The sequence below is a fragment of the Rissa tridactyla genome, chromosome 8, assembly GCF_028500815.1.
Source record: "Rissa tridactyla isolate bRisTri1 chromosome 8, bRisTri1.patW.cur.20221130, whole genome shotgun sequence".
Lineage (NCBI taxonomy): Eukaryota > Metazoa > Chordata > Aves > Charadriiformes > Laridae > Rissa > Rissa tridactyla.
In genome coordinates, this window is record NC_071473.1 from 35,328,507 (window position 1) to 35,355,389 (window position 26,883).

At 39.2% G+C, this 26,883-nt stretch overlaps 1 protein-coding gene across 4 annotated transcripts in view; it reads left to right on the top strand.

Moving 5' to 3' along the window:
* Positions 1-26,883, top strand: part of DPYD (dihydropyrimidine dehydrogenase) — a 365,455-nt gene that overhangs the window by 233,668 nt on the left and 104,904 nt on the right. For all 4 annotated transcript variants that reach the window (XM_054212158.1, XM_054212159.1, XM_054212157.1 and 1 more), the window contains 2 exons: positions 12,322-12,390; positions 14,872-14,955. In XM_054212158.1, the coding sequence (XP_054068133.1) occupies positions 12,322-12,390; positions 14,872-14,955 (153 nt within the window). The remainder of the gene's footprint in view (positions 1-12,321; positions 12,391-14,871; positions 14,956-26,883) is intronic.

The following is a 26,883-nucleotide window of genomic DNA, read 5'->3' on the forward strand; positions in this document are numbered from 1 at the left end:
GCATCTCAACCTTGTGTGCGTATCTGGTGGGGATGGTGTATTCTTTTAATTGTTGAAGGAAAAATGTGACAGTAAGTACTTATTTATGAACACTTAAACCCAAATAAATATTTTAAAGACTTCTTTCAAGGACATCTAAATATATCCTTTGTTGTGCGCCACGTAAGTTAAATGTAAATTATAAGAAACCAACAGACTACTTTTCTGTCCTGTTTCCTGCTGCTGCACCTCTCAGTCTCACAACTCCCGGGAAGAATGCTTTTTTGCGGGTTTATTTTTTTACATCTTTATCATATCTTTTAAGCACAAAGTTCCTAATCTATTTCAAGTTTCATTTTCTTTTACTTTTCTTTACGTTCAACATTGTTGTTATAAAATGGTAGTTATGTTGATTGTTGTGTTGATTGTCTATACGTAACAGCTAGTTAAGGTCTTAGGTTTGGGAAAAAATTATATTGAAGCTCTATTCCTAAATTTCAGGGTAGCGTTTCTAAAAATCTGTGGTGCTTTTCTTGCAGTGTAAGAACCTCATAGACTTATTCATAGCCACACCATTCTTGGCCACCTAGCCATTTATGCGAGATACACCTCCATATTCAAATCCGAATACACTTGCAGAATGATTCATTTAAGTTAACTACAGCTCAGGTGAGAGTGTTTATAAGTTGTGTGAATTTTATAGGTTCTTACCTGTGAGCAGTATGTGCATCTCAGGCTAAAGGGTGGGTGTTAAAAATGGATGTAATTCACATTTGCATTCTCTTAATATCGTACTGTCAGCACCCCTCTGGTTCCTAGAAGGACTTCTGCCTTTGATTCTGCCAGAGGCATCCACATTTCACATGATTTATTTTCAGTTTATCTTTTTGGGAACACACATACTCACTGCTGGGTCATTGATAAAATCTCCATATCATTAGATGGCAATTGGTCTTACGGTGCTTTCATTTGAATGAGACTATAATCCTGTAGAGTATTCAATGCATTTTAATTTTGAAATGTCCGATAACATAGCAGTATGCTGAACAAGTTAGGTAACAATTTTATTAAACATCCAAATATTTAGTGAAAACAGGAAGGCCTCTTTCAGTTTCTCAGCTTCTTCAGATCAGCTTCCCTAAAAGATGAAGAGGTGGGTGGAACTGGCAGTTGAGGAGGAAAGATTAGTCAGAAGGTAGCTACCAACTTCCAGCCTTTAATTTTGTGTGTTCTTTGCTGCTGGAGTGTAGCCAAAAAACTACTTGGGTCATCAGACATAGCAGCTAGCTACTGAAGTAAATTGTAATGTCTGCGTATAAAAAAAATAAAGCTACCCACTAATGAGATTTTCTGATCATGTGTCAGGTGGCAGCACTGAAGACCTGCCATCGTGAGGTTTGGTGCATAGTGGCACTGTTGTTTGCTGAATTTTTGGCCCAGCTGGGAGATACCAGGGGAAAATAGGAAGAATATATGAAGAGATCAAGTTCAGCAGAAAACATGGATTTTCATCTTCACTTCTTGAAAAGTTCTGTGCCTGACAGAAAATACTGTTTCTTTATGTGCTAAGGGGGTATTTTAATATAATTTTTGCTATAAAAATATTTATATATGAAACATTTTTTCCAAATGAAAATATTTATTTATTTTTAAAAGTTTTTGTATAGTCTATGAAGCATCTTTCTTACTTGCCTCACCTTCTTATCTTCTCTCTTTTCCCTTTTAAAAATTCCTATATATTACTGGCAAGAAGCTATTGAATGCTAATTTTATTGCTAATCATTTGAAAAGCGCAACAAGAATTAATTTTGTATAAGAAATGCTGCTGTTGATACATGTTTATTGTGAAATGAGCCTAGGGCTCCCGTTAACATGGGTCTAACGAGAAACAGTGGTCTTCCATCAGGTCAGGACGGCTCTTACTCATTTGGAGAGGTGAAAGTTGGGTAGGAATCAATGAATGCGTGTAGTGCATCTGGTATTTGGCTTTGTTGCAGTTTGAGGTTTGTGCGTTGTGTGAAGGAGATGGATGGCACGTCGTAGTTGTGGAGATGGCCGTGCTGATGCGCTGTGGGTCTGCTCTGTCTCTCAATAACAACTGAGTCGTATTAAAAAGCAGAGCTGTACGACTTTGGTTAGTGGCAGAAAAAGTAGAATTGAAAACTGTGTTTGCTTTAGTACGTGATGATGGGGGAGAACAAAGTCTGAAGGTAGGCACCAATGAAGAAAATATAAACACAGTGGCCCTGCAAGATCACAGGAGGTGACAGTGGAGACAGCAAGGAACTAAATCTCAAAAGGGAGCAAAGATGGTAGCTTGAAGGTTGCATGAGAGAACAGAAGGCAAACTATGGAGATAAAAGCCAGGTTTGAACAAGCACCAGACTGCAGCACGTTCCTGTGCCTGGGGAAGGCTCGATAGGCTTAATGTCAGAGTTGCTAAGGATAGGTGGCTCTCTGCTTGGTGCAAGAGTATGAAGTGATCACAAAGAGAAGGAGGCAAGAATACTTGTTGATGATGCAGGGGAGGGTTCATAAGAAAATTGAGGTTGGCAGGAACCTTAGGAGGTGAGCTGAGCTGAGCTAGTCCAACCTTCTGCTCAAAGAAAATTGGTTATGAAATCAGACCATTCAGAGGAAATTATATGGATTTGGAGAGGATGCCCAAAGTAGTGGAAACTTAAGTGCTCTTCAAAAGAATCATTCTAGTGTCTGGAGGAGGAAGGCAAAGGTACCGCAAGAAAATGAAGATCAATAGATAGAACAGTTATTATTATCTTACTGTGTGTATTGTAGCTTTCTACCATCCTTTCATCCATGCTTTCCAAGAGGAAAATAATCCGAAAAAACTTTTTGTAAGTGGTCCTCTGTGAAGTTCCGGTGGGGATGGATCCCACTGGTCCTGCTCTGGCCATTGAAAAAATCCCATGTTTCCAGCCCTGTGAACATATGCAGATCGTTTCCTGTCATGAGGTGAACCTGTCCCATTAGTCAGGCAGGTTCTGGAGACTGAGGAAGCTCTCCTCTTTGTGAAGTCCGATACCTAAACTAGACAGGAGAGAACACCATTATGGGACTGATAGGTCTTCCCCACGCAGCTGGCGTGTAAAGCCCTCAGATAATTTCCTGAAGGAAGGACAAGCCTTATAGCCTGTTCCCACACACCTTCTTAATGAGCCTACCCTCATATATCCGAACAGCCTAACCTAACAGCTGTTTGTGCAAAATCAGGTAAATTATCAGTGCTTTTCAGTATATCACTATGAGGATAATGGTGCACAGAGAGAGAGTGGGTGAGTTGTGGAGGATGCTACCAGGCTGACAAAATCACTTACTCCTCCCAAGCATTGCTTTGGCACCAGCAATGTCACATGATGAAGCAGATCACAGGGCTCTAAAGTGTAAAAGGGAGGTTTTTTTCTCCCTTCTCCCTGAGTGAGCTACGTTTTTCTCCTCTACTGGCACCAATACTGCTAGTTTTCTTGAGCCTTCAAATCCAAGGAAGTGAATTAAAAGAAGCCCTGGGGGTGATGGAACAAGGGAAGAGATAGGATGGACTTCTCGGGGATGCAAAGAGACAGATTTGACCTGGGGAATTGCTAGCTGACTGAATGCAGGAGTTAGGGAACTCTGACAAAGTTATTCAGTGTGTGTGTTGTCTCTTTTTATTTTCTACTGAATTTGTTTTCTAATAAGTTAAGCAGCTTTGCTGCTAAGTAATAGGGGAAATATATCTGCATGTATCTAGAAGCAGTCAGGGGCTGGCAGGGATCTGAGGGTTCCTTTCAGTCAAGGGCTGCTCATTCCCTCCATAGGAGCAGCCTACGTCCCTTGAACATATTTGTCTCCAGTTGGCTTCCCCTCCCAGAGGGGCACCCTGCAGAGAGACAGAGATGCCTGTGCTATTGTGAGAATAAACAGCAACAATTAGCGAGGTGCTCAAAGAACTGTCTTAAAACGGACTCTGTGTACGTCTGGGCAGATAACTTGGTGAGGGAAAAATTTCTAAAGGTGGATGAAAAAGTCCACAAACTTCTGTTGCCTTTTGCCAGCCTTGTTTTCCATATGTGGTCTTAAGAATCAATAATGTGTCAGCACCCTGGTGTAAAGCTTTTGCTACAGGTCATAGCATGTGTCTGAAATATCATAGAATTAGGTATATCCTTTTTCTGTTAGCTTCTCCAATATTGTATTGGCCTCCTCTGCTTTCTCTTTATATTAAGTCAGCGTGGAAAGTACAGAAATACAGCAGGGGCATAGCAGATCCACAAGGGCTTGCAGGTATTGTTTGCAAGGAGTACTGCTGAAAATTACTGTCTTCACTCTTCTCGTGGATTCAGCCTTTGTTAACTTGCATCTTTTCCCTTCAGTAATGCTAATTTCCATTCACCCATGTATTCGTTTCTCACTCATTTCCAAAGAGACTAAAGGTTGAACCGAGATAGGTTTCCTATGCAAAATAAAATCCCAAAGATTCTTTCAAATTTCCAGGGAAGTTTTCATCCACATGGGTAATTTTCAATGGAATTTGAAGGGTTTACCTGAAGCACTGAAATTTTCAGCAGTCTGTCATAAAATGGACATAATTTTTCTAATCATGTGAAATATTTGAGTTTCCCTGAAGTCTTTCATACGAGTGCTATATTTTCTTTCATTCAGTATCTCTTTTGGGGAACTCATATATTCCATGGTCTCTTTTTCAGTCTTCAGGAATTACCACGTCTTAATTAAAAAGTGCCCTGAAGCATGGGAGGTACAGACGCATCAGGAGGTCTCTTTTTTTTCCTGCCCATACATTTTGCTTTCAGTTGTATTCCAGGTTGGTAGGACCTGGAAAGTTAGCTTTTCATTTATCCACGCTTTCCATGTGCGTGATCTGTGCCTACATGTTTATGTGTACAACCAGGGCCAAGGACACGGTAGCTCGGCTCCCGCCCTGATAGTGGCTGGTCCAATGCTGAGGAGCAGTTACAACACCAAGCTGCTCCCTTGTTTTGCTACAGGTGCAGCCAGCCCTTCGAGCCACCTGTTCAGCTTCATGCTCCCGTCAAAGCCACAGCATTCTGTTATTTTACAAAGAAATGGGTTTGTTCATAACCCTTGGTTTTTATTTGTCTGAGGACATTAGATCCTAACAACTCTAGGTCTTAATTTGAAGCTGTAGTCCACTGTACTCACTGACATCCATCAAATAATCTCATTAAATAGATGGAATCTCATTTATAGAAGTAGAGTCATCATACAAAAATAACTGCCTTTGAAAATTAAGTGTCTCCATTTAGCCTGAGAAGAGAATCTTTGTTGGTTTCTGCTCGCGCCCATTTTGTGTGTGTGACAGGGTGAGCAAATGGTAATATTTTCCAACTCGTATCATCAACTTCTCTAGACTTATTTGCGTGCTGATAATTGGCCCGTTGTATCTCACTTCCACTTCACTTTGAAAAATAAACTGGAGATCTCAATATAAAGTAACAAGCTAAAGGTAAGGCTGTATTCATAAGGTTTGCTACAGAAAGGCAGCTAAATAATAAACATACTAATATCCCCTACTTGTCTTATTTTCATGTACTCATATTATCTTAAATGTATTTTAAGTGCAAGTTAAGGGGGAAAACAATGGTTGGTTAGAGATTTTTAAATTATTTGCTCTCCACTACCTCAAAAAAGAAGAGAGAAGAGAAGCAGAATTATAGGTCAGCGATGTCAAGACATTCTGCATTGCTTGTCTTTATCATCATGCAGAATCTTTTTATTAAGGCAGCATAGAAAGAATAGATTTATGGACTGAAGGTACAATGTTTAATATGTCCATATCCATCTAGATTGACAGTTCCTACTGACATGAATTTCCCAGGAGAGACAGTGTTACTGGTGTCAGTGGATGGCATCATTTACTTCAATGTTCCATTATTAAATTGATAACAAGATAATTCCTCTGCTTCTCAGAGACATGACAGGGTTTACAATTGTTAACTTTCTTATTGCATGGGATTTGATGTTCTAGGTAGTTTTTAATAAGAAGCTTATTTTTATTTCAGTTCTGCAACAAATCAAAAATTACAACAGGAAAGCACAGGAAAAGAGAAACGCGGTTGGGTCTACAAGGCATCAAAATCAGGCTGGTTTCCAGAGGGTCATCTTTACAACAGTAAATATTTGTGCTCCTCTTGTTTTTCAATACTGCACGTTTAAGCGTGTTTGCGCAATACAGAATATTCGCTGCAGTGTACTCTTATCTTGTGAAGTGGGTGTTAGAAATGTTCTGTACATCGGTAATTCCGGCTGGATGATTTTCAGAATGATCAGCTCGTGCCCGTTTGGAAAAGCAGAGGACTGCCACGAGTGGCATGGGGTGGCAGTAAACCTCCGAGTGTCTTTTTGCTGGCAAGATGTGGCACAGCTGTGACTTGTGCTGACCCTGACGTGCGAGAGGCAGGGTTACAGAGGCAGGGTTACAGAGGCAGGCTAGAGGTGCAAGTCTCGATAAGGTGGAAAATCTGTACCCACCCAAAAAGTCCTGTGGTGCTGCTGTTTATTCCCTTGCTGCTCGCTCTTTGCTACTGAGACTGCATCAAAGAGCTATTGGCTAGGGCAGAATCTGGCCTGTGGTCCCTATGTTTCATTCTTTCGTGTGTGAAAAACCTATGAGAAGTCTCTACGCAGCATGTGTTTTTCAGTTAGATGTTTACGAGATTGTTTATTGTGTCATTGAAATAGCTGAGGAGTGCTCAGTAAACCATTCTTTACTAACTTTTCACCAAGCACCTGGTGGACCACATGCTCTTGTAGCTAAACGTGTGCAGGACCTTCAGGAAATGCTCCGAGTGTGTTGGCTTGTTACAGTGTGTGGGTGAGAGATGGAGTGGGGCAGAACTGAGTGCACGTACCCCTCAGACAGACAGACAGACGGGGGGATTTTAATGCTGTGAAATAGTGATTCAGCTGCCAAGAAGTTCTCCTGTCCTAATGCGTTTGTACAGATGTAGGTGGCTTTTTCCACTGGTGAGTGATGAACTAAATATGTTATTTTTGCCATTGTTTTAGAAAGACTGCATCTCCAGTGCTGTGCTTCTTCCTAGTGAATGCTTCCTGAGGAATTTTGGTTAAAAACGTTTGAGTTTGTTCAGACTAAGCAGGTCGTGTGGTAAGGCTATACTGTAGTGTTTGGGAAAAAGAAACATGTCTTGAAAGGAAAATTGAGGTCTTTCCATCTGACCCAAACACAAATACCTTCTGAAGTTTAGATTGATCAAGAAAAATTTTGCAGGTGTTTGAAATCTGGTTCTTAATGTAGTCTTCAGTCCCGGCACTCCCTCTATCTGCAGCAATTATCCTCTTCCATATCTCTGCTTCCCAAACAGGTAGCTGTTACAAAACCCAGTCCTTCAGCCTTCTCGAAAGCTCCTCTTGATTTTACAACTTTCAGGGGAACGGTCTCTTAAACATGATGTCTCTTTCTATTGTGCACATCAAAAATAAAATCCTGGGTTTTTTTGCAAATGTTTGAGAAAGCGGAAGAGGGTGAAGGTTGAGGCCAGCCGCAGTGTCTAAATGGAGAGTCTTGGGACACATAGTGTAGAACCGTCCTCAAGCCTGGTGCAGCAATGAGGAGGGACAGGCCGGGAGGAGAAAGCAGACATTACATGGGTGGCTGAATTTCCTGAAGTGCTGGGAGATTATGCACAGATCTGAAATAATAGTTTAGGAACAAATATGGGCTATGGCCTGTGTTAGATGACCAAAATAAATATGGTTATTACAGGCATGATGGTAGAGGATTGTGATTCCATTGTGTCTGTTGGGATGTTTTCTTAAATTTGCAGAAATTGATAGTGTTCACATTTAAATCCAGGCCCCTGAGATTTTTTTCAGACTCTTTGAGTGTGCTGAAACTCCCTTATTCCCTGCAGAGCAGTACAGGACAAATGGTAATTGTCTACCTAGAGTTTTACTGCTGTCTGGCTTTAAATAGATGTTCTCAGGATTGTCTGACCTAAAGTAGGCCCAGGTGTTGTTTTTTTCCCCCTTCCTTTTGTTTTGCAATGTCTTGCAACATTAGGGAAGAAAGGTCACTTGAAAACATATGCAGTGGCAAACCTCATCCTTTTTATTTCTTTTAATGCTATTGCATTCATGAGACATCCACGTAGAGATAATGGGAGAGAAAAAACCGCATTCGCAAGGGAAATAGATTCTAGTTTAAGCTTCCAGGAGATTATTATAAACAGGGAGAAAAAATATTTTAAGGACTATGAGAAGTACCTTGTCAGTGTCCTTTTAAGTAGAACAACTACTAATGCATTAGTTACAGAATTGTGTGAAATGTAGCTTTTTACTAGGTGCTTTAGCTACAGCATATTCATCTTATAATCGTGTCTTAAATGGTACATTATATACCCTCCCTTTTCCATCTCCCCTTCCTCCAACAAAAAAAGTAAGTTTTACTGTAGACCTTCTTCTTCGATGAATGATCAAGAAAATCCTGTTCACAAAACAGTCTGATGTTACAAACGTGCGTTTGTCCCTTTATAGGCATTTGCAGAAATTGTCACCTTGTGTGATGTCGGGGTGTAAAGACCTTGTCTAGTGACATCTGTCGCAGTGATGGTCGAGGCAGGAGCTGTGTCTGCAGGGCGGCCGCGCTCCTTGGCGCAGGACAGAACAGGCAGGATCTCTCGACATCAGGCAAAACAGCAGTTTGGATGAAGAGGGAGCAGCATTTGCCAGCTACGCGTCTCCTCTGGAGTAAGGAATGGGACAGGGATCCCACTGTGCTTCAATGACACACGGTTTTGCAGGCAGCCCTCACTCAAGCTATGACAAAGCTGCAATTCAGTCAACCTTCGTTTACCACTTACTGCACTTTAGCAGCGGCTTTATTGTAAGATCTGTCAGTAGGCTACTTTTGTAACCCGGGCGAGCGTGGTGAGGCCTCGCACTTGTGGTTCAAAAAACTGCAATTAAACTCACCTCAGGTTGTCGCTGCAAACTTCAGGAGACAAGAGGAAGGATGTGCTCTCCGGGGATGCTCCTGGGCTGGGCCACGTGCTGGACTTTTATGAGATACCAACTGTTTGGGGCTATTAAAGTTGCAGCGGTGGTAATGTGGTACGTGGCATTGTAGGCACCAAAGATATTAAAAAAAAAAAAAAAAAAAAAAGAAAATAGTGAGAACAGGCTGAGAGGCTGAAATGTGATACAATTTCTGTTTATTACTTTCCAATAAAAACTCTGATTTTTATCACTTGCTATTCTTACTTCTTTCTTGCTATTCTCTTTCTAGGTAATAGCGGATAATATTCTATGTTTTCTTTATAAATTCCCATGTGTGATGTTAGGAGTAGATTCAAGCCTCAAACGTCGCAGATAGTGCCCCTAAATGTCCACATACAATAATTATTATTATTTTTGTCATGGATACTGATTCCAAATTAAAAGACCAGAGGAACATTTTATGGAAGAATAGTCACTTGAGGAAGGACAGTTTTGTTAACATGGAGTGCTGGAGCGCTGTTTCCACCTAGGAATTAAGTTTAATTTCAAGTTATAAGACAACACTGGGGGAAAAAGGAGAATAAAATCCCTACTATTTTTAAATTTTCATTATTTCCTCTGAGATCATGGTTTTCACGTGAACAGTCATGGCAGAAATGTAAATTCTGCTTTCAGTTATTTTTGTTATTGTAAACCACTGCTTCTGTCAAAAGTACGTACTTCATTTCAAATGTGAATGCTAAAACTAATCAATATTAAATAAACATGTTGTCTTAATTAACAGCTCTTTGAAAGATCGCTGATCTTGTTCCTCCTCTTTTGTACACTCCCAACAGAGTTTTCAAATTTCATTAATAACACTTGACATAACCTAACTCAGCTACTTGTGAATATAGTCAGCCACCCTTGTTGTCTTACAACTTTCACTGCTGAAAAATTTGGTTTGTTTTAAAGCTGAATTGCGTAGATTCCCGATATACTTTGGATTGTGACTGCAATCATCCTTATCATGTTGTCAGTGTCTGAGTTGGGGTGGGGTTTTTTTTTGCTTTAGTTAGTTTATAAAAAGTGTGAATATGACAAGATATAGTTTCTAGCTAACTTCCAGTTAGTACATATTTTAACTCGTTTCTTACTCTAAATTTTTCTCATATATACTTTCTTAAACAGATTTTTGACAATTTGTGTTTTTAAAAATATTAGAGTCTTTTAAAAAAGATTTACATTTTATTTCCAGAGTACTCAAATTATCTTGAATATTCAAATAGAACATAGAGGAAATTTTGTTTCATAAACATTTGACCTATAGAGCTATATAAGGTTTTTCACAATAGAAAAAAGTGTGGTATAGGAGAGAGAGATTTTTCCTCTGTCAAGAGCGGAATGAAAGCGTGGCCAGTAATGATTGTGTGCATTTAATGAAAAGCTCGGTCTTATATTTAGGGCAGAGGTACACACAAATGGGCACCTGCAGGCAAAGCAGGCACTTCATCAAATGCTTTCCTTCTCAAAAGACTCCCGTCTTGCAAACATCAGCCAGAACGGTGGATGGGTAGGTAGTCTGCAGGTCAGGTAGGTGGGTGGTAGATTGATAGGTAGAGATTCATCAGAGCAAAACAATGGAAATAATGATGATGATGATAAGTGGTATTGTCCTTTTAAATGAATAGATTGTAACCTCACCGTGTCTAATTTTCTCCATAGCTGCCTTCATTTTTAAAGTATATTTCACTCCCTTCTAAAGATACTAAATATCTCATCCTTCTTATGGAGATAATTTAGGAGTTTACAGTTTCCAACAATCATGTCTATTGGACAGTTTTTGTATACTGTGCTTTTCAGTATTTTGCCTTATATGAATGAGTCATTAACCCTCAGCATTACGGGAAAGTTCAAGAGAAGTGTTATACTGACTGGGAGTGACAGATTAAGCTCACCCAGGTATTAACGCTGACAGTAAAACTTGTCTGGAAAGCAAAAAAGATTAAAGCCAACTTTCATTCTACCTGTGAATCAAACTTACATGTGAAACTTTCATACGTTTCACATAAGAGGGTCAAATAAACAAGAGTGTGGCCAGATGTTTTTATGTTCTCCTCTCCTGGTGTTTCCTTTGGACACGGACTCAGATGGTAGTGTGTTCATAAGTTCTGTGATTTCTTTTTCTGATTTAAGCTGATTCTTTTAGCTGCTGCAATATAGGTCTCTGTTGCTTTTTTCTTACAAAATGCATCCTTCTTAGAAGTCCTCCATGCAGGAGTTTCTGGGCTAACTTCTCTGTTGATCTCACTGCAAATGTATCAACTTCAGAGTTTCAGTGTCTGATGATCTTTGATGGGTCCAGAGCAAGTGATTTTGTTTTAGTCTTAAATAGAAATTAATGTTGTTACTTGAACTGGACATTGACTGGAGGAGTCTTTAACATTCATTTAACAGTAAATGGCACTGGATGCAACTGGAAGGGTGTGTGTCTTGCTGCCTTCCCGGAAGAATCCTGTTAGAACTTACTTTACCTAAAAGCTCGAACCTCAATAAAGGTATTGGAGACAGCAGCAGTTACAGGCAGAACCTGGACCTGAAAAGTGCTCAGTGCAGTGAGGAGGAAAGGCAACACACAGAAACAGCTTTTGGGGAACTGGGGCCACAGCCAACAAATATAGGAAGTAAAATGTATCTTGTGGGAAAACAAAAGCTGGAATTTCCCTGTGCCGCTTTCCCAGTACTACCAGATTTTCCCCATATCCTCGGAGTCTCCTTCCTTGACACTAAACAGTCCTGGCTGCCTGTCACTGTCCTTAATTGCATAGCGTGAGATTCCAGGGGGCTGGTCTTGGTGTTTGGTGCTGGTTTTGGTGTTTGGTGCTGGCTTCCTGAAGTCCGCTGGAGTATTGTGTTCGTACGCTGCCACATTCGACTGTAAACTCTTGGGCTTATGTCTTACCTAGCTCTAAAGAGCCCCAACTACTTCTGGTATTGTATAAATAGCAAACAACTTCATTTCTCTGAGCTCAGAAACCAGTGTGTTTGACAGTTTTGCTGGTGGGCTCTGTGTCTAGGACAGCCTTTGTTCTCACTTTATCACATGTCCTCTTGCATTGCCAGTCCTCTATGTGCTTGACTAGGCCTGCTGGTTTTCCTTCATGACTTAAAAAATAGGGATAAAATAGATGACTTTGTATACTATTTCTCATCCCCCGGGAATATAGTTAGCACTACGCATGCTAGTAATGTACAGCTGGTAGTTGCCATAGGCGGGTTGTGGCAGTTAATGTCTGGAGTCACAGTAAAGTACCATATTACAAAATCTGGTGACGTGGCTTAAAATGACTGCATATCTGTTCTTTTCAGATTCTGATTGCCAGTGTCATGTGCAGCTATAGCAGGGAGGACTGGACTGAACTTTCCAAAATGGCTGAGGTAATGGTTTCCTGAATGTGTTTCTGTGTCTTTTTTTATTCTCCTTAAAAACAGGAGCTGCAATAAGGAATTTCTTGAAAGAAACAGATTCAAAGTGAAAAATGAGAATTTAAAGCATGCCCATTATAATTTGTTTATTCTATGTTTTCATTAAAATGATGGAAATGTAAATTTAAAGGAAATCTGTTCCATAAAAATGGTCCCTTGGATTTTTAAGCAGTACCTGGAAAGCCTTTAGTCTTTGAATCTATATACTTTTTATTTGCATTTTAAGCAAACCGTATATTATGACGGATGCCCTGATAAAATTTAATTCTACCTTTGAGAGCCTAACTTGATCTTACCTTGCCTACAGGCACACTAGTTTGACAGCACCAGAAGAAATTTTGAATATAAAACTCTTGAATATTTAAAGTATAAAAGGCTCATTTAATGCTATTCTAGTTTTAATACAGACTTTCAAAAATGATAGCAGAGAAAGCCAGGGTGTATAATAGCAGTCAGCAGGCTTCCTATAATATAAAGCCAACCTTACACAAATGCAAACAGACTATGCACCTGAAATTTCAATTCAATTCGAAGGAAAAAAACTATTTAAAAACATGTACCTCTGTTCATAGGGAATAGTGTAAGAAATACTTGATTAAGACTGCAATAATGTAATTCAGACAGATGTCTATATCTGAACGCAAGACAAAGTTGTTATTTTTAAATAAAACTGTTCTTTTCTGCCTAAAGTATCTAGAGGAAATAAAATGGATAGTTTCAGATCAATAAAGGAATGTTTTAACAAATTTAAGCACAGAAAAAAAAATAGCCTGTCATTATTGCTAGCATTAGCTTAGATTTAAATGTTTTGTAAGTTGGTATCTTTTTTTATATATGTGTAGATATGGGTGTGGATATTTCGTATTTGTGTTTTCATGTGGCTGAAAGTGTATTTTTGGACATTGTTATTTCTTTATTCACAGTGTCCTAAGCCCTGTTGTGGTGATGTTGGAAGACAATTCTCTCTTTTCTTTGGGCATTTTAAACCTATGAGGAAAAAAAAAAATCACTTTTGGGACTTAGGGAAGTAAAATTAAACATTATCAGTAATTAGCTAGGTGATCTTCAACACTAGTCCATTTTATACCTGTATTTACCTAATTGACCATGAAATCTTTTGTGGAATCCGTGCTTGACAGGAGCAGTACCACTTTTAAACTGACTAAGATGGATGGCTTTATTGTGCCATTTGCTCCTCTATTTTAATCCAGTGGCTCTGCTGTCCAGCTTTAAGACAGATATTTCCAATCCGTGTTTGTATTTATGTTACCCCTTTAGAAAAAAGTAGTTCTTTATAGGCACTCGATAACGCATAACCTATGTGATACAACTTTCTTCCGCAAAGTAGTAGTTAGTCTCCGCTCTGTGGGGAGCAGCACACTTGTTTTGGGGCGTTCTGGAATCCACGACTGAAGAGCAGTGATATTTAATCGCATGCGTAGGATTCTACCTAGAAGGTAATAGATGTGGCTTTCCAAAGAGCAGAAGCCCCAGAAGGTACCGCGGTGCCTCTCAGCAGGAGGACGACCTATTCATAGAAAAGGTCAGCTTGTCACGGAGGTCGACAGCACCAGCATCGGTGCGGCATGGCCGGGCTGGCCAGGGCGAGGAGCATTCCTGAAAGTGATGGATGGCTTCTCCCCTGCTCACACGCTTGGGGAGCTGCTGAACCGTGGCCACACAGCAGGCGAAGTTACTCCCGTTCAATAAGCAAAAACAAAATGCAAATGCAAAACAAAATACTAGTTACAGCCACGTGGAAGGCAACGGGAGAGATCCTCGTCTCAGGCCGGAGCAGTTCAGCAGGGAGGAAGAGGAGCGTGGTTGTGTGCCGCCCTCGTACACCTCAGCTCCTCTGCCTTTGTAATTGTAGCTAATAGAGGGTGCTGAAGAGAAATTAGCATGAATAATATGTTTGTATAGAGCTTTTTTAATACTCTCTTGTTTGACTTCAGAAACAAAAATATTTAATGACAAATGCTAATGCACAGTACAGGCACTTGCAGAAAATTTAGAGACTAAATTCATTAAAGCAGAGAGGAGAAATTTAGTACTGAGTCACAGTTCTTCAGAGCACAGAAGCACCTGTGTAACACTGACTACCAAACCTCGCTCGCAGTGCTGCCCTAGGGCCCTGTAATTACATTTCATTTTTTAACATTTTCCAGAACCAACTCCTTATTGTGCTTGTCTCTGTTTACTTTACTTTAATTTCCTTTGTAATTTTGGGAAGCCACATCAGTTTTTTGAATTTTTCTCTGTAATGATCAACACGTTTCTTTTTCAGGCTATCATAACCGTAGCTTTCTCTCTTAAAAAAAAATAAAAACAAATGTCTAAAGAAATCTATTTAACATGAGCAGTAAATGCTACAGGAAAGTGCATGTTACTTGAAGTTAATTTTTCATTTTTTTCCTTTTGCATGTTTCATAGGTTGCTGGTGCAGATGCGCTGGAGTTAAATTTATCGTGTCCTCATGGTATGGGGGAGAGAGGCATGGGCCTGGCCTGTGGGCAGGTAGGACGGTAACCACAATCTCTTTCATGTCTCTTCAGCAATCCTGCACTGCCGCATTGATAGTTACACCTCGGGGGAAAGACACAAGCAGCAGATTACTGGCTTGAGATTCTTAGGTTGAATGCGTTTAAATATTTAGTGCTGAAAGCAAAAAAAGACAGAAGCTGAGAATATACAAAATGCTTAGTTTTCCTGAGAACAAAAATGCATTCTGTATTTGACAAGGAACAAGACGAAAACAAATAATTTCCAAAAAGCGCTTGGACAGAATTTGTTGGTTTCCATTTCAGTGCCCTGTAGATATCTTTTAGATCACAACCCTGTAACTACTGCATATATCAATAATGATTTTGAAGGACATGGGATATACACATTTCATTTCACAATTCTTAGCGTATGATCCTAACTGCATTTTAGAATCAAGAAATAGGGCATACATTCTGGTAGTGCCACCTACAGTTAATGTCTTCTCTTATAAGAGTCAGTCTTCTGTAACCTATAGATTTGATGGTTTATGCAGTTTAGGTTGGAACTATCCGTGCTTGATGTCTCTGCCGTGTAGAATCTGATGCAGTTTATCAATACATCCCTTGACTTCAGTTAGGCGAATGTATATTGTTTTGCCCATGAAAAGAAAATTAACGTGCACAAAAGCCAATTTGCATACTAATATCCTTGTGAAGTTTTAATATTTTTACATGTTTTGGGCATGGTTTGAAATTTGTTTTGGCTCTGAAACATGCCCGAATGTGGTGAGCTTGGAAGTCTCTGAAAAATCTTGGTTCACAGTCTACCGGGAGAGATTTTCTAGAGTTTGACCAAAGTTTCAGAAGTCTGAAGCCTGTTTGATTTCCCATCTTAGCACATTTTGGGGAAAGGGGACAAAGAAGAGACAGGAGATGCACAGTGGGAATTGTGATTACGTGGTCTAAAATCGACAGATACGATTCAGTTGATCCCTTTGTAGAGGGCTAGTAGACATCTTAATTCATCGTTACTTCCTCAGTTAAACACAAAACTTTTAAGAACTGAGGTGTGGCTGGGTAACTAAATCATTAACTTTCTAAAACTTTTAGTAGGGAAGGGAGGCAATAGAAGCTGTAATAGTTTCAATGCAACTGTGGACACACTTTGGATGTTGCTTTATCATAGCAATACTGTCAGGCACAGTGCACGGGACGTCTTATTATTTTCTGTGAGCAAAATGATGTCAATCTGTTCCATGCTATACTTTATTATTTTTAATGAAAGTAATCTAGGTGCTTTTCATGGCCAGTGATCATTTACCAAAGTTATGATTAAAAAATGGGAGAGAATTATAAAAACCCTCCAGGACCACGCTAGCAAAATGGTAATAGTTACTAGTAATTTTTTCCCCAAATTGCATTCGGGGAGCTAGAATATACAAAGAGCTATATAGCTGTTTTTAAAAGGTTATGGCGCAATTCCCACCCTTCGCTCCGCAGACCGTAACTCAGTAGTTTGGGCTGTCCCCACCTGAGATGGCAGCATGCTGTAGAAGGGAGCAGTTTGGTCAGGAAGAGCCCTGAAGGTTTTATATGGAAGCTGAAACACGCTCCTTTCAAGCATGCCTTTTTTTTTTTGGTTTTGTTTTTTTTTTTTTTAGGCATGTGTTATTTCTAGCTTTCACTGGTTGGAATAATATATGCATGTGAAGTTGCTTAGATGTGTAGTCAGTAGGGAGCTGTCTGGCTACACGAGTTTTTACATATCTTTCAGCTATTGTAAAATCAGAGAACCAAATGCAAAATCTGAGCACTCAGGGCTATCGTGTGGATTTGTGACTCTCCTTGGAGGAGATCACATCCATAAAGCAAGAAGAAGATTACATTATATATACATATATGTTTGTATAATAATAAAATTTCTCTCTTCCCCATACAATATGGATATTCTTTTGAATGTTTAATATATACTACTCTTGCTTAAATATATTCTTGTGTTCTCTTAACTGTCTCACCAAAATGAGAGCTCAGAAAATAATCTTCTACTTTAGACAAATAAAAGAATAAAATAAGCCATCTTTAGAGGGCCAGATCCTGAGGTTCTTCCTCAGAGTTGGATGAAATTAAATTATAGTGGCTTTAAATGTAGTTTATCGAAGCAAAGGTTGAGGATAAACTGGATAAAATAACGATATGTGTGATGAGATTTATCAGTAGCCCTTCAGGGGGCTTCCACGTGTGGTGGCCCCTGGAGGCCCCATCATAAGACAAGGAAGTATTTTGGCCCTACTCCTAATTTTATTTTTTTTCCACAGAGCTAAAGTCAGATAGGTCATACAGAGGTGGTGTGGGGAAGAGAGGGCTCAGATGCGCTCTGGAAAAAACCCACCACTCGATATCTAGAAGTTAGGGCATGAGGCTTTGAGAGACAGAGCAGCTTTCCTGGTTTTACAGTGAAACAGGTTTTCTTAAATCTTTTTGATAACATAATCCACGTCTTCATAGGAAAATTTTTTAAGGGTTAGGTCCCTTTTTGTGCCTAAGCACATTAGATCCTCAGGAAACTACAAAAATTGCTGAGATGAAAAATAATAGCAGAAAAACATGTATGTGTATTTTTACTATTTATAATGTCTACAATGTTCTGCCTTTCTTTTGTTGTTGTTTAAAAAAAAAGGGAAAGGAAAGGTTAATTACACTGTCTACTTTTTCTCCTCATTTCGATTCCTATGGTGTGCCTAAGGGTAAGTATAGAATCCTGGGAACATCAGATTTGTTTTTTCTCTATCCCATTTTGTTATCTAGTCTCAAACACTTACACTGTTTTATACCTTCTGTAAATTAAAAAAAATCCAGATATATCCAAATTATATATATAAAGAATTGGTACTAAGCATGGCTGTTTGTTTTATACTGAATTACAGTTCTCAACTTTTATTTGATTTAATTCCAAGTCATTAGTGCAGACACTCTGGCGCCCAAACAGCATAGCTAGCCAGAGGGTAATATTAAGAGGCATCTGTATTGCTGCCAATAAGTTACTTAAAGCTGGTTCTGTATAAAATGTCAATTATATTTACTAATGCTGATTAATGATAATAAAGTTAAGGTTTGTGTTCTTTCATAACCATCTGCAACTGTATAAAAGTTGGATATCATTAAAAATCGTAATAGAATTTCCATCATTAGGTTTAACAGCACTAATGCACGAATTTTCTTTGTAAGTGTACAAAACATTTAATAGTAAACATAAAGACAACACAGTGAACAAGAGATTATTAAAACATTTCACTATCGCTTTCCCACTATAGTTCATTGCTGTAGTAATTACAGCATAAAATTATGAAAATAATAAATCAATCAAACATCTGAGACGGTAGCACTCACGTTTCAGTGTCTAACTCTTGGTGTTTTATTTGTGGTGCACTTTTGGTCTCTTCACTGGAAACCATGCAAAGATGTTTTAATTTTTTTTTAACTTACCCTTCTAAAAGGTGGCATTAAATATTCAGAACCATTACTGTGATGTGAAATCAACAAATTTAAGTGTTTGGCTATTTGGTTTTGGTCCAAAAGTCAACAAGTCTCTCCAGCTGTCCTGGTAAGAATGAATAAATAGTTGAATTGAGTGGATAATCTGGGTTTTATTTTGCATTCCTGCTAAATTCTGTGTCATTCTTTGTTGCTCAGACGAAGCCCCAGGTCTAGGAAATGTAATGTGTATATACCTAATATCATTAGAATAAGACCGACTAGGATGGGTGATACCCAAAGTCTTCAAAATTATCAGTGAGTCTCCTTGGCCTAATGAGGAGTGAAAAACAACAGAGGGAAGAAAAGAGCAGCCTACAGCTGCTTGAAAGGTAGTAACAAAGATGCTGGAAGAGTAGCTACGAAGAGGGAAAGATGATTCTCTGTAGTGTCGGATGATACAGCAAGGAGCAACGGCCACAAATTGCAGGCTGAACGTTTCAGGTTGGGCAATTCACCAAGAAGGTGTTGTGGTCCAGGAGCACGTTGTCTAGTTGGGCTGTGTGCCCTCTGGAGTTTTCAGGGCTCAGGCAAACAAAGCCATGGCCAACCTCAACTGGTTTCGGCACTGGTCCCACTCAGAGCTGGAGCTTGGACTAGCTGCCCTCCAGAAGTCCGTTCAGACAAACATTTCTGTGATTCTGCGGATCCACCCTGCTCCATTCCTATCCAAAGGTACTGCATTGTTCGTACCGGGGATAGGAAATGAGTAGTGGGTGAAAGGAAGTACAAGGACTCACCTGTTCATTTGGGGTGAGATGATCAGTATGACAACGAGGTCTCAAGTTGAAAGCGTGTTGTCAGTTAAATTTCCAAAGCACAGAGGATGCTTCAGTACTTTTACAAAAAACACAAATCTCATATTAGAGATCTCAGCCTAAGTGCAAGAACAGAGATTCTTTATGCTATAAGCAAATACTTTAAAAGTTAATAACATCCTGGCTTATAAATATTTCTCATTAATTAGTCATACCTTCTAACCTCCAAAATATAAAAAATATTTGCCTATCTCAGCATTTAAGCTATAGGTTTGGGGGATTGTTTTCTTTTTTTTAGTTTATATTGAAGGAGGTATGTACGTGTCTCTCGTGAGCACTGAAATCCAGATCCTGGTGGTTTAACGGTTCAGATCATATGTAAAATGAACTTGCTTTGTAGTTCTTTTCTTACCTTTATTTTCATTTTACTGAAACTGTACTCGCTCCAGCCTCTGCTGCTGGCTGTGTTCATGTTTATTGCCTGCAATTAGGAGGCAAGTTTCATAAAAGCCCACATTGCCTCATTCAGAAGAAGACAAATCTGTTACAAACAAAAAGCAAAAAAAAAACCCTCAAAAGCCCTGGTTACTCTGCAGAGATGAGAACTGGCTGCATGGCACAATTATATTTGTTCTGCTGTACCTTGGAAATGGGGAAGATGAGGCTGCTTTTTAATTGAAGTGCACAGCATAGCGTGCTAATTCGCTGTTGCTCTGCCAGCAAGGAGCTTGAAGTATTTTAAATAAATGATGCCCCAAACAGAATTTGATTATATCTGTGTTCACGTGGCATTCTACTATCACCCTACAATAATATGCTGGTTAAGTATAATTCATTGAGTCCTGAAGGCAGTATTAGTTCTCTCTCTTCTCTTTTATATCAGTTATTGCAACAAATTAATGCAAAGTACAGCAGGGTGGTGGTACACTGTGCTGTAGCAGCAGGGGGAACATTGCCACCCAAAATCCAGTATAAACCAGTATAATCAAAGTGAGCTTTTTGTTGGTGTTTGCAGTGGAGTTTCAGGATTTATATGTCGTCTTGTTCTCTTCTATTGGCTACTTTCATCTATTTTGGCTGGGATCTTAAGAAGGTAAGTCTTAGCTGATCTCACTGTCTGTGTCGGTCAGTGCCCTCTGTTGCTTTGAGGCACGTTTCAACCAAATGACCCGTTTCAGTCATGTTTCTCAGAGTTTAAACTGTTTCAAAGATACTGAATTTCTCTAAGTTTCATAGAACTAGGCAGCAGGGTAGGGGAGAGAAATTGTCTGCTGCCCAAGCTGATGGATATGAACAGGAACCTGTATTGGGTTTGCATGGCAAGGTTTTGGTAGTGGGGGACTACAGGAGTGGCTTCTGTGAGAAGATGCCAGAAGCTTCCCTTATGTCCAGCAGAGCCAATGCCAGCTGGCTCCGAGATGGACCCACCACTGGCCAAGGCCAAGCCCATTAGCAACAGTGATAGCGCCTTTGTGATAACATATTTAAAAAGGGACAAAAAGCTTGAAACTGCAGAAGAGAGGAGGGAGAATATGTGATAGAAACAACTCTGCAGGCACGAAGGTCAGTGACGAAGGAGGGGGAGGCAGTGCTCCAGGTGCCGGAGCAGAGATTTCCCTGCAGCCTGTGGTGAAGATCATGGTAAAGGTAGGCTGTCCCCCTGCAGCCCATGGAGGTTAACAGAGGAGCAGGTATCCACCTGCAGCCAGTGGGTGACCCACGCCAGAGCAGGTGGATGTCTGGAGGAGGCTGTGACTCCATGGGAAGCCCGTGCTGGGTCAGGCTTCTGGCAAGACCAGTAGACCCATGGAGAGAGGAGCCTATGCTGGAGCAGGTTTGCTGGCAGGACTTCTTGTGACCCCATGGGGGACCTACACTGGAGCAGCCTGTTCCTGAAGGGCTGCACCCCATGGAAGGGACCCATGCTGGAGCAGTTCATCAACAACAGCAGCCTTTGAGAAGGACTCATGTTGGAGAAGTTCATGGAGGACTGTCTCCCTTCAGAGGGACCACATGCTGGAGCAGGGGAAGTGTTGAGGAGTCCTCCCCCTGAGGAGGGCGGAGTGGCATAAACAAGATGTGACAAACTGACTGCAACCCCCATTCCCCGTCCCCCTGTGCCACTCGGGCAGAGGAGGTAGAGAAAACTGGGAGTGAAGTTGAGCCCAGGAAGAAAGGGGAGATGGGGGGAAGGTGTTTTAAGATTTAGTTCTTATTGCTCATTATCCTCCTCTGATTTGATTGGTAAAAAATTAAATTAATTTTCCCCAAGTCGAGTCTGTTTTGCCCATGATGGTAGTTGTTGAATGATCCCTCCCTGTCTTGACCCAATTGAGAAGGGAGAGTGATAGAGCAGCTTTGGCGAGCACCTGGTGTCCAGCCAGGGTCAACCCGCCACAAAGCCTTAATAGTCCAGCTGAGGGAAAATCTCAGGTAGACGCAAGACATTCAGTCACAAGGCACAGACTCCTCAGAAACAAGAATTGCTTGGTTCAGGTGGTGATGGTGTTACTCTGCATGTGCAGAGATGTGCTGCACTGTTTTGCTGGGAGGGTATGTGGGATGTGCAGGGAGAAGGGATGCTGCTGATTGACTCCTCCAACTTCTGCAAAGGTAGATCTAAGCACACTTTTTGGCAGGCCAGGAGATGTGTTTTGTGGGCTTACGTCCCTGGCTCCCACATTGATCGTGGCCACGTGTCATCCTTTTTGATAGTTCAGTTTTGTTGTGTTAGCCTCTTTGGATGATTTTTTCACCTTCCCTGGTTTCATATGTGTCTCTTCCCTTTCTCTTTCCACTCCCACATCCTTTAAAATCCTCTTCAAAAAGTAAACCGCTTGCTGAGTTGCTTTCAAAGTAACAATTGACTCATGAGCGCTTTCACTGGAAATCTGAACAGAAAAAGCTTTCTGACTACGTGGTCACTCCTGAGTTGGTGACATCACTCACCTTCCTCCAGTACCCGAGGATTCATTTCCTTTTCTGTTGCCCTCACAGGATTCAGGTGTGATAAAATATCATAATTTAAATGTATTTTTTCCATGTCTTTAGTTCTGTATGTCCTTTATGTGCCCATGTATTCTATTTTTTGTAACATGTAAAAGGAGACAATGCTTAATAACGAAGTACGACAGTTAATTGGTATTTTGTCTTAAGAATTCTGTTTTTCATACACTTGAGAAAAATGAATTAAGATGCAAAGTTTAATAAATTCATCATCAGAACACTATTCTGTAATTTTATATTGCGGTTTGACAACATTTAATCCACTGTTATTGTTTTGAAGGATTTTTAATTGAATTACTCGTAAGACAAAATGGAAAATAAAAAGGGATTATAAATACGACAGTAATGTTAACAGCACTACCGACTTGATGAAAGTTTTTAATGACATGGTATGGCTGTTAATAAGGTTTTAAATACTGTTTATGTGTGGTGACTTTTTATTTATATATGGAAAGCATTCTCTACAAAATGGATTTTCTTAGAAAATGTAAAAGTTCCCTTGAAATTCATGAAGACATGAAAGCAAGTCGGGGGTAACGTTATTTTTGGTCTCACTATGGTGGAACCATTTCAGATGGAATTCACATTATGGATGACAGATGGCACAAAGAAAGTCAGTTTGGCCAAAATATCAGTGACCTCTGCCGCTGTTTAAAAAGGAAACAAAAAGATTTGGGCTGTTTTAATGACACCTCCGTAGACTAACTATGATGGAGTATACAGTGAGTTCTTCCCAGAAAGAAAGAAAACCACAATTTTATTTTTTTTTAAAACCTGTACTTATTCTTGCAGTTGTATTTTAATGCACTGAGAAGCTTTCAGAAAAGGGAAATCTAGAAAATTCAGGCAAGCATATTTCTGTGGCCTGCATGGCTAAATGTTTGGGTTAAATGTCCATATCCTGTGAACTGCTTTGTCTTTGGATACGTGGTCACAGCATAAGCTATTGCAGGTGTTCATACCGATGATGTAAGGTAAACAGGATTTATCGGAAAGGAAATGATCAGCGACAAGTATCTATATGCAGGTGAAATAAAATATTTTAAGATTATGCATCTTGATGCACAATAAAAGTTAACTACGCAGTGCACATTAATAGCTTTTTTCTTTCTATGGTTTTAGTTTTATGCCACCATTTGATAAAGTTAATTAACTAGTCTCTTCACTGCCTACATGAGAATTTTCAGGACTAGACTCATACTTTTTTAATCTTGCCTCACCTCCTAGTAAAGTTAGCCAGTGTGCTGGCAGGCTTGCTCTTTACAGTAGACCAAATGTGGATGCAAGTCCATATGATGATTATTTTAAAATTGAGTAGGAAATCCTTCTCCGAGCATAGATTTTAAATTCCTTAGTTTCGTGGTTTCAAAGGTTTATGGTTTCCTCAATTATTTGGTATTTTCTGCCTCTTTATTATAGGAAAGGACTGAGAAGTTGCCTACCTGACCACAAGAAAAAGCTATTTGTAGCTGCAGCACTCACATATTCAAGTTCTATGCTTCCCTTTAAAATATTTCATGTATGACGTAAACCTAATCAAACCTCTATGCCTTCTAGCAGGTAACCTCTGCATGAACTAAAGAGCTGAAATATTGTTTAATCATGCTGCCTACCACTTTTTTTACAGTGGTATGAGAAACATTATTTTGTCTAGAAACAACCAAGATAAAATATTTTGTTCTGTCTGGGGTAAAAAGGCATTTTTTATTAGTCAACACTTTACATATTCCAATTTGATAAATAAATCTTTCCAGTTAGTATCTCCAAGAAGTTTATAAAATGTAAATGTGCAGTTTCACATTTTTCACTTGGAGTGTTCAGGCCCAGTTGGTATCGGAACAAACGATTTGCTAATTTGAACTGGCAATCTGTGCGTCACCCTTTCAGGCCAACTATTATTAACCTTTATTCCGAAAACCAAAGAAAATAATGGTTGTGTCTGACTCCTTTAATGTTGCATTAAAATCAATGGCTGTAAATAATGATTGTGACAGTTTTAACTGACCTATGTCAGTGAAACATAGAGTTTCTCCTATCATATAACAGTTTTTTAAGAAGCCTTTAATTTTAAAAGTAGAAAGTTTTCTAACAGTGATGTTTCTTCTGGTTGCTTAGGTTAACATTTTAAATTATTAAAACAAACAAACAAACAACCCCCAAATTTGGAATAAAGAAAAATGTTATGGTTTTACTTTCTATTTAGAGAGAGGACTCAGTTTTCAAAATAAATTGTTTTTCTTCTAGTGCTGGGGACAAAACAAAAAGCTCTTATGTGATCTGAAAAAGAGAGTAATTGCAAAGCTGACTAAAGACAGCCGCAAACCTTTCAAGTCTAAGTTGTGCTTGATCTCGACATCCCTCTTATCGTTGCTCTAACTCCCAACACAAATCCGTGTTTTGTAGTTTTGTGTACCGGTCAATCAAAAATTTCCAGCTCATTTTTGACCTTGTCTTCATGTTCGTTATCTTTTCAGTCATTAGGTGCTACATTATCAAAGAAGGGGTGTAGGCGTGCTGTGCTGCTAATAAGGCATCCAAAGTGGATCTCCCACACAGCACTTTGATAAATGTATTCTTGAGTTTGGATACTGACCAATGTTAATATTGGCATCTATTAGATGAGATATGGTAAAAAGCTTTGGAGTGGTTTTGGTTTGTTTGGTAGTTTGGTTGGGTTTTTTTTTGGGGGGAGGAGGTGTTTTGGGGTTTTTTTGTTTGTTTTAAATGTACTGTTAAGTATCTTTCATTTGTGCAGCTCCAGTAGCGTACTACAATAAGGCAATGCTTATTTTTCCCATTTTTTCATTTGGAATGGAGAGAAGTGATCAAAGGCTATTTGTCTTAGGCTTTTAACATCTTTCAAAGGTTCTAATTGCAGAGCTGGAGAAGGGAGAAATAGTGATTGTTATATCAAATGAGGAAGAAGAAGGAGATGGGGATCTGCTAAAATTGACATATATTGATAAATTCTGATTCTGCCACAGCTTTTAATAAGTCTTTTAAGGTTTATTTGGTTAAACACTGTTAAATTTCAAGTTCCATTTTTTAATGTGCAACAATATTTTTTTCCAAGTTTTTCCAAGCAGCCTAACTGTGAGAAGGAGGAACAACGGTATTGTCATAGTCTCCTGCTGGCATTACTCAATACCTGCTGTTATCTCTCCCGGTATAGCCTGGGTCTGAGAGCTTTGACTTCTCAGCTCAGCCATGACCAAAGTCTGGACCTAATCCAGAGTGACTCGACTTTATCCCATGACACATTGGTATCACTGGAAAAAAAGGAGAATCTCAATTAGGTTCCCCCAAGTGGAACTTGAAGTAACTGATCTGAAGAGCAGCTGATCAAATCATGACACCGTGCTTGCAGCTTTACTTTAAAGTAATAAAGTCCTAGCATCTAAGAATGGAGCTAGGTGGCAGGGGTTTTTTAGTTCTTAAAATATCTCACAGGAAAAAAAAAAAAAGTTGAATCAAGTTGCCAGGCTCTTGCTTAGATTTTTACTTTGGCAAAAACATCTATAAATTGGGGGTCATTACTCCCTATAAATATAAAAAGTAAAAACTACATTAAAATAAAAATATATATAGTCTTTTACATGGTATTCAAATGGTAATGTTTTGGCCTAAGTGAAAAACTATAAGAAAAAGAAAGAATGTAGTCTGTAAAAGCTAATGGAAATTTTCCAAGCTATAGTTCTTCATCTTAATCTGCAGTATTTTGTAAGCAAAAATGTAGTTTTTTCACTAATAGTCCATGCTTAGTTGTATAAACCATATGGTATCTCTTCAGTTTAAAAATATTACTGGTTTTGTTCAAATTACAAAGAGAACACTTATTATGTAGAAATAACATAAATGTCTTAATTTACCCAGTGGACTACTTTTAAAAGGTTTGTTAAAAGAAAGGAACATTATGGAGTGTGTAAGAGAGTAGAAAATAATTTACATCCTTGAATTAAACCAGTGAGCAATAGTCACACTACATATTGTTGCTATGGTAGTGTAGTTAAATGGTAACTATGTGGACCTTGCTTAATTCTTCCCATATTAATCTCTGATCTTTTAAAAATTCTTCGACAAACTAAACCCCTAAAACCCTACTTCATTTTGAAACCTCTTGTTTCAAAGTGCAAGTTAATTAATAAAAGCTGAAGGCCTAAACTGGAATGAAGCATTTTGATCCTCCCAGAACAAAATATGAAATTATCCATTTATGGACATTTTTGAATTTTTATCCTGAATTGGATTTTCCTGTACCATTTTATTGAAGATGTCTAATAAGATTTTGAAGTAATTTTTTTTTTGCTAAACTGATGGAAAAGGCTTCCACTACCTTCGGTACACTTTGGATCTCAGGCCAAAAGGCAGTACAGTATTTAGTGAAAAACAGCCCTGAATTCACATACTGTCGTTACCTCTAAAAGTTTATTTTGTGGCATTGGTTTCACATCACATCATATCATAGATTCTAGCCAGAAGGATATAAGCTCTCATCCAGCAGCTACATTTTTGTGGGGTTGAGCAGGCTGACCCAAAGCCTCTGAAGTCATTTAGGCATTTTTTGAATTTTTTCCTAATATATATAGATAGCTTCACATACAACTGTGAAAACTGTTATTCCTGCCTTAGGTTAAACTGCCTCATTTCTTTCTTTTTGACAGCTGCGG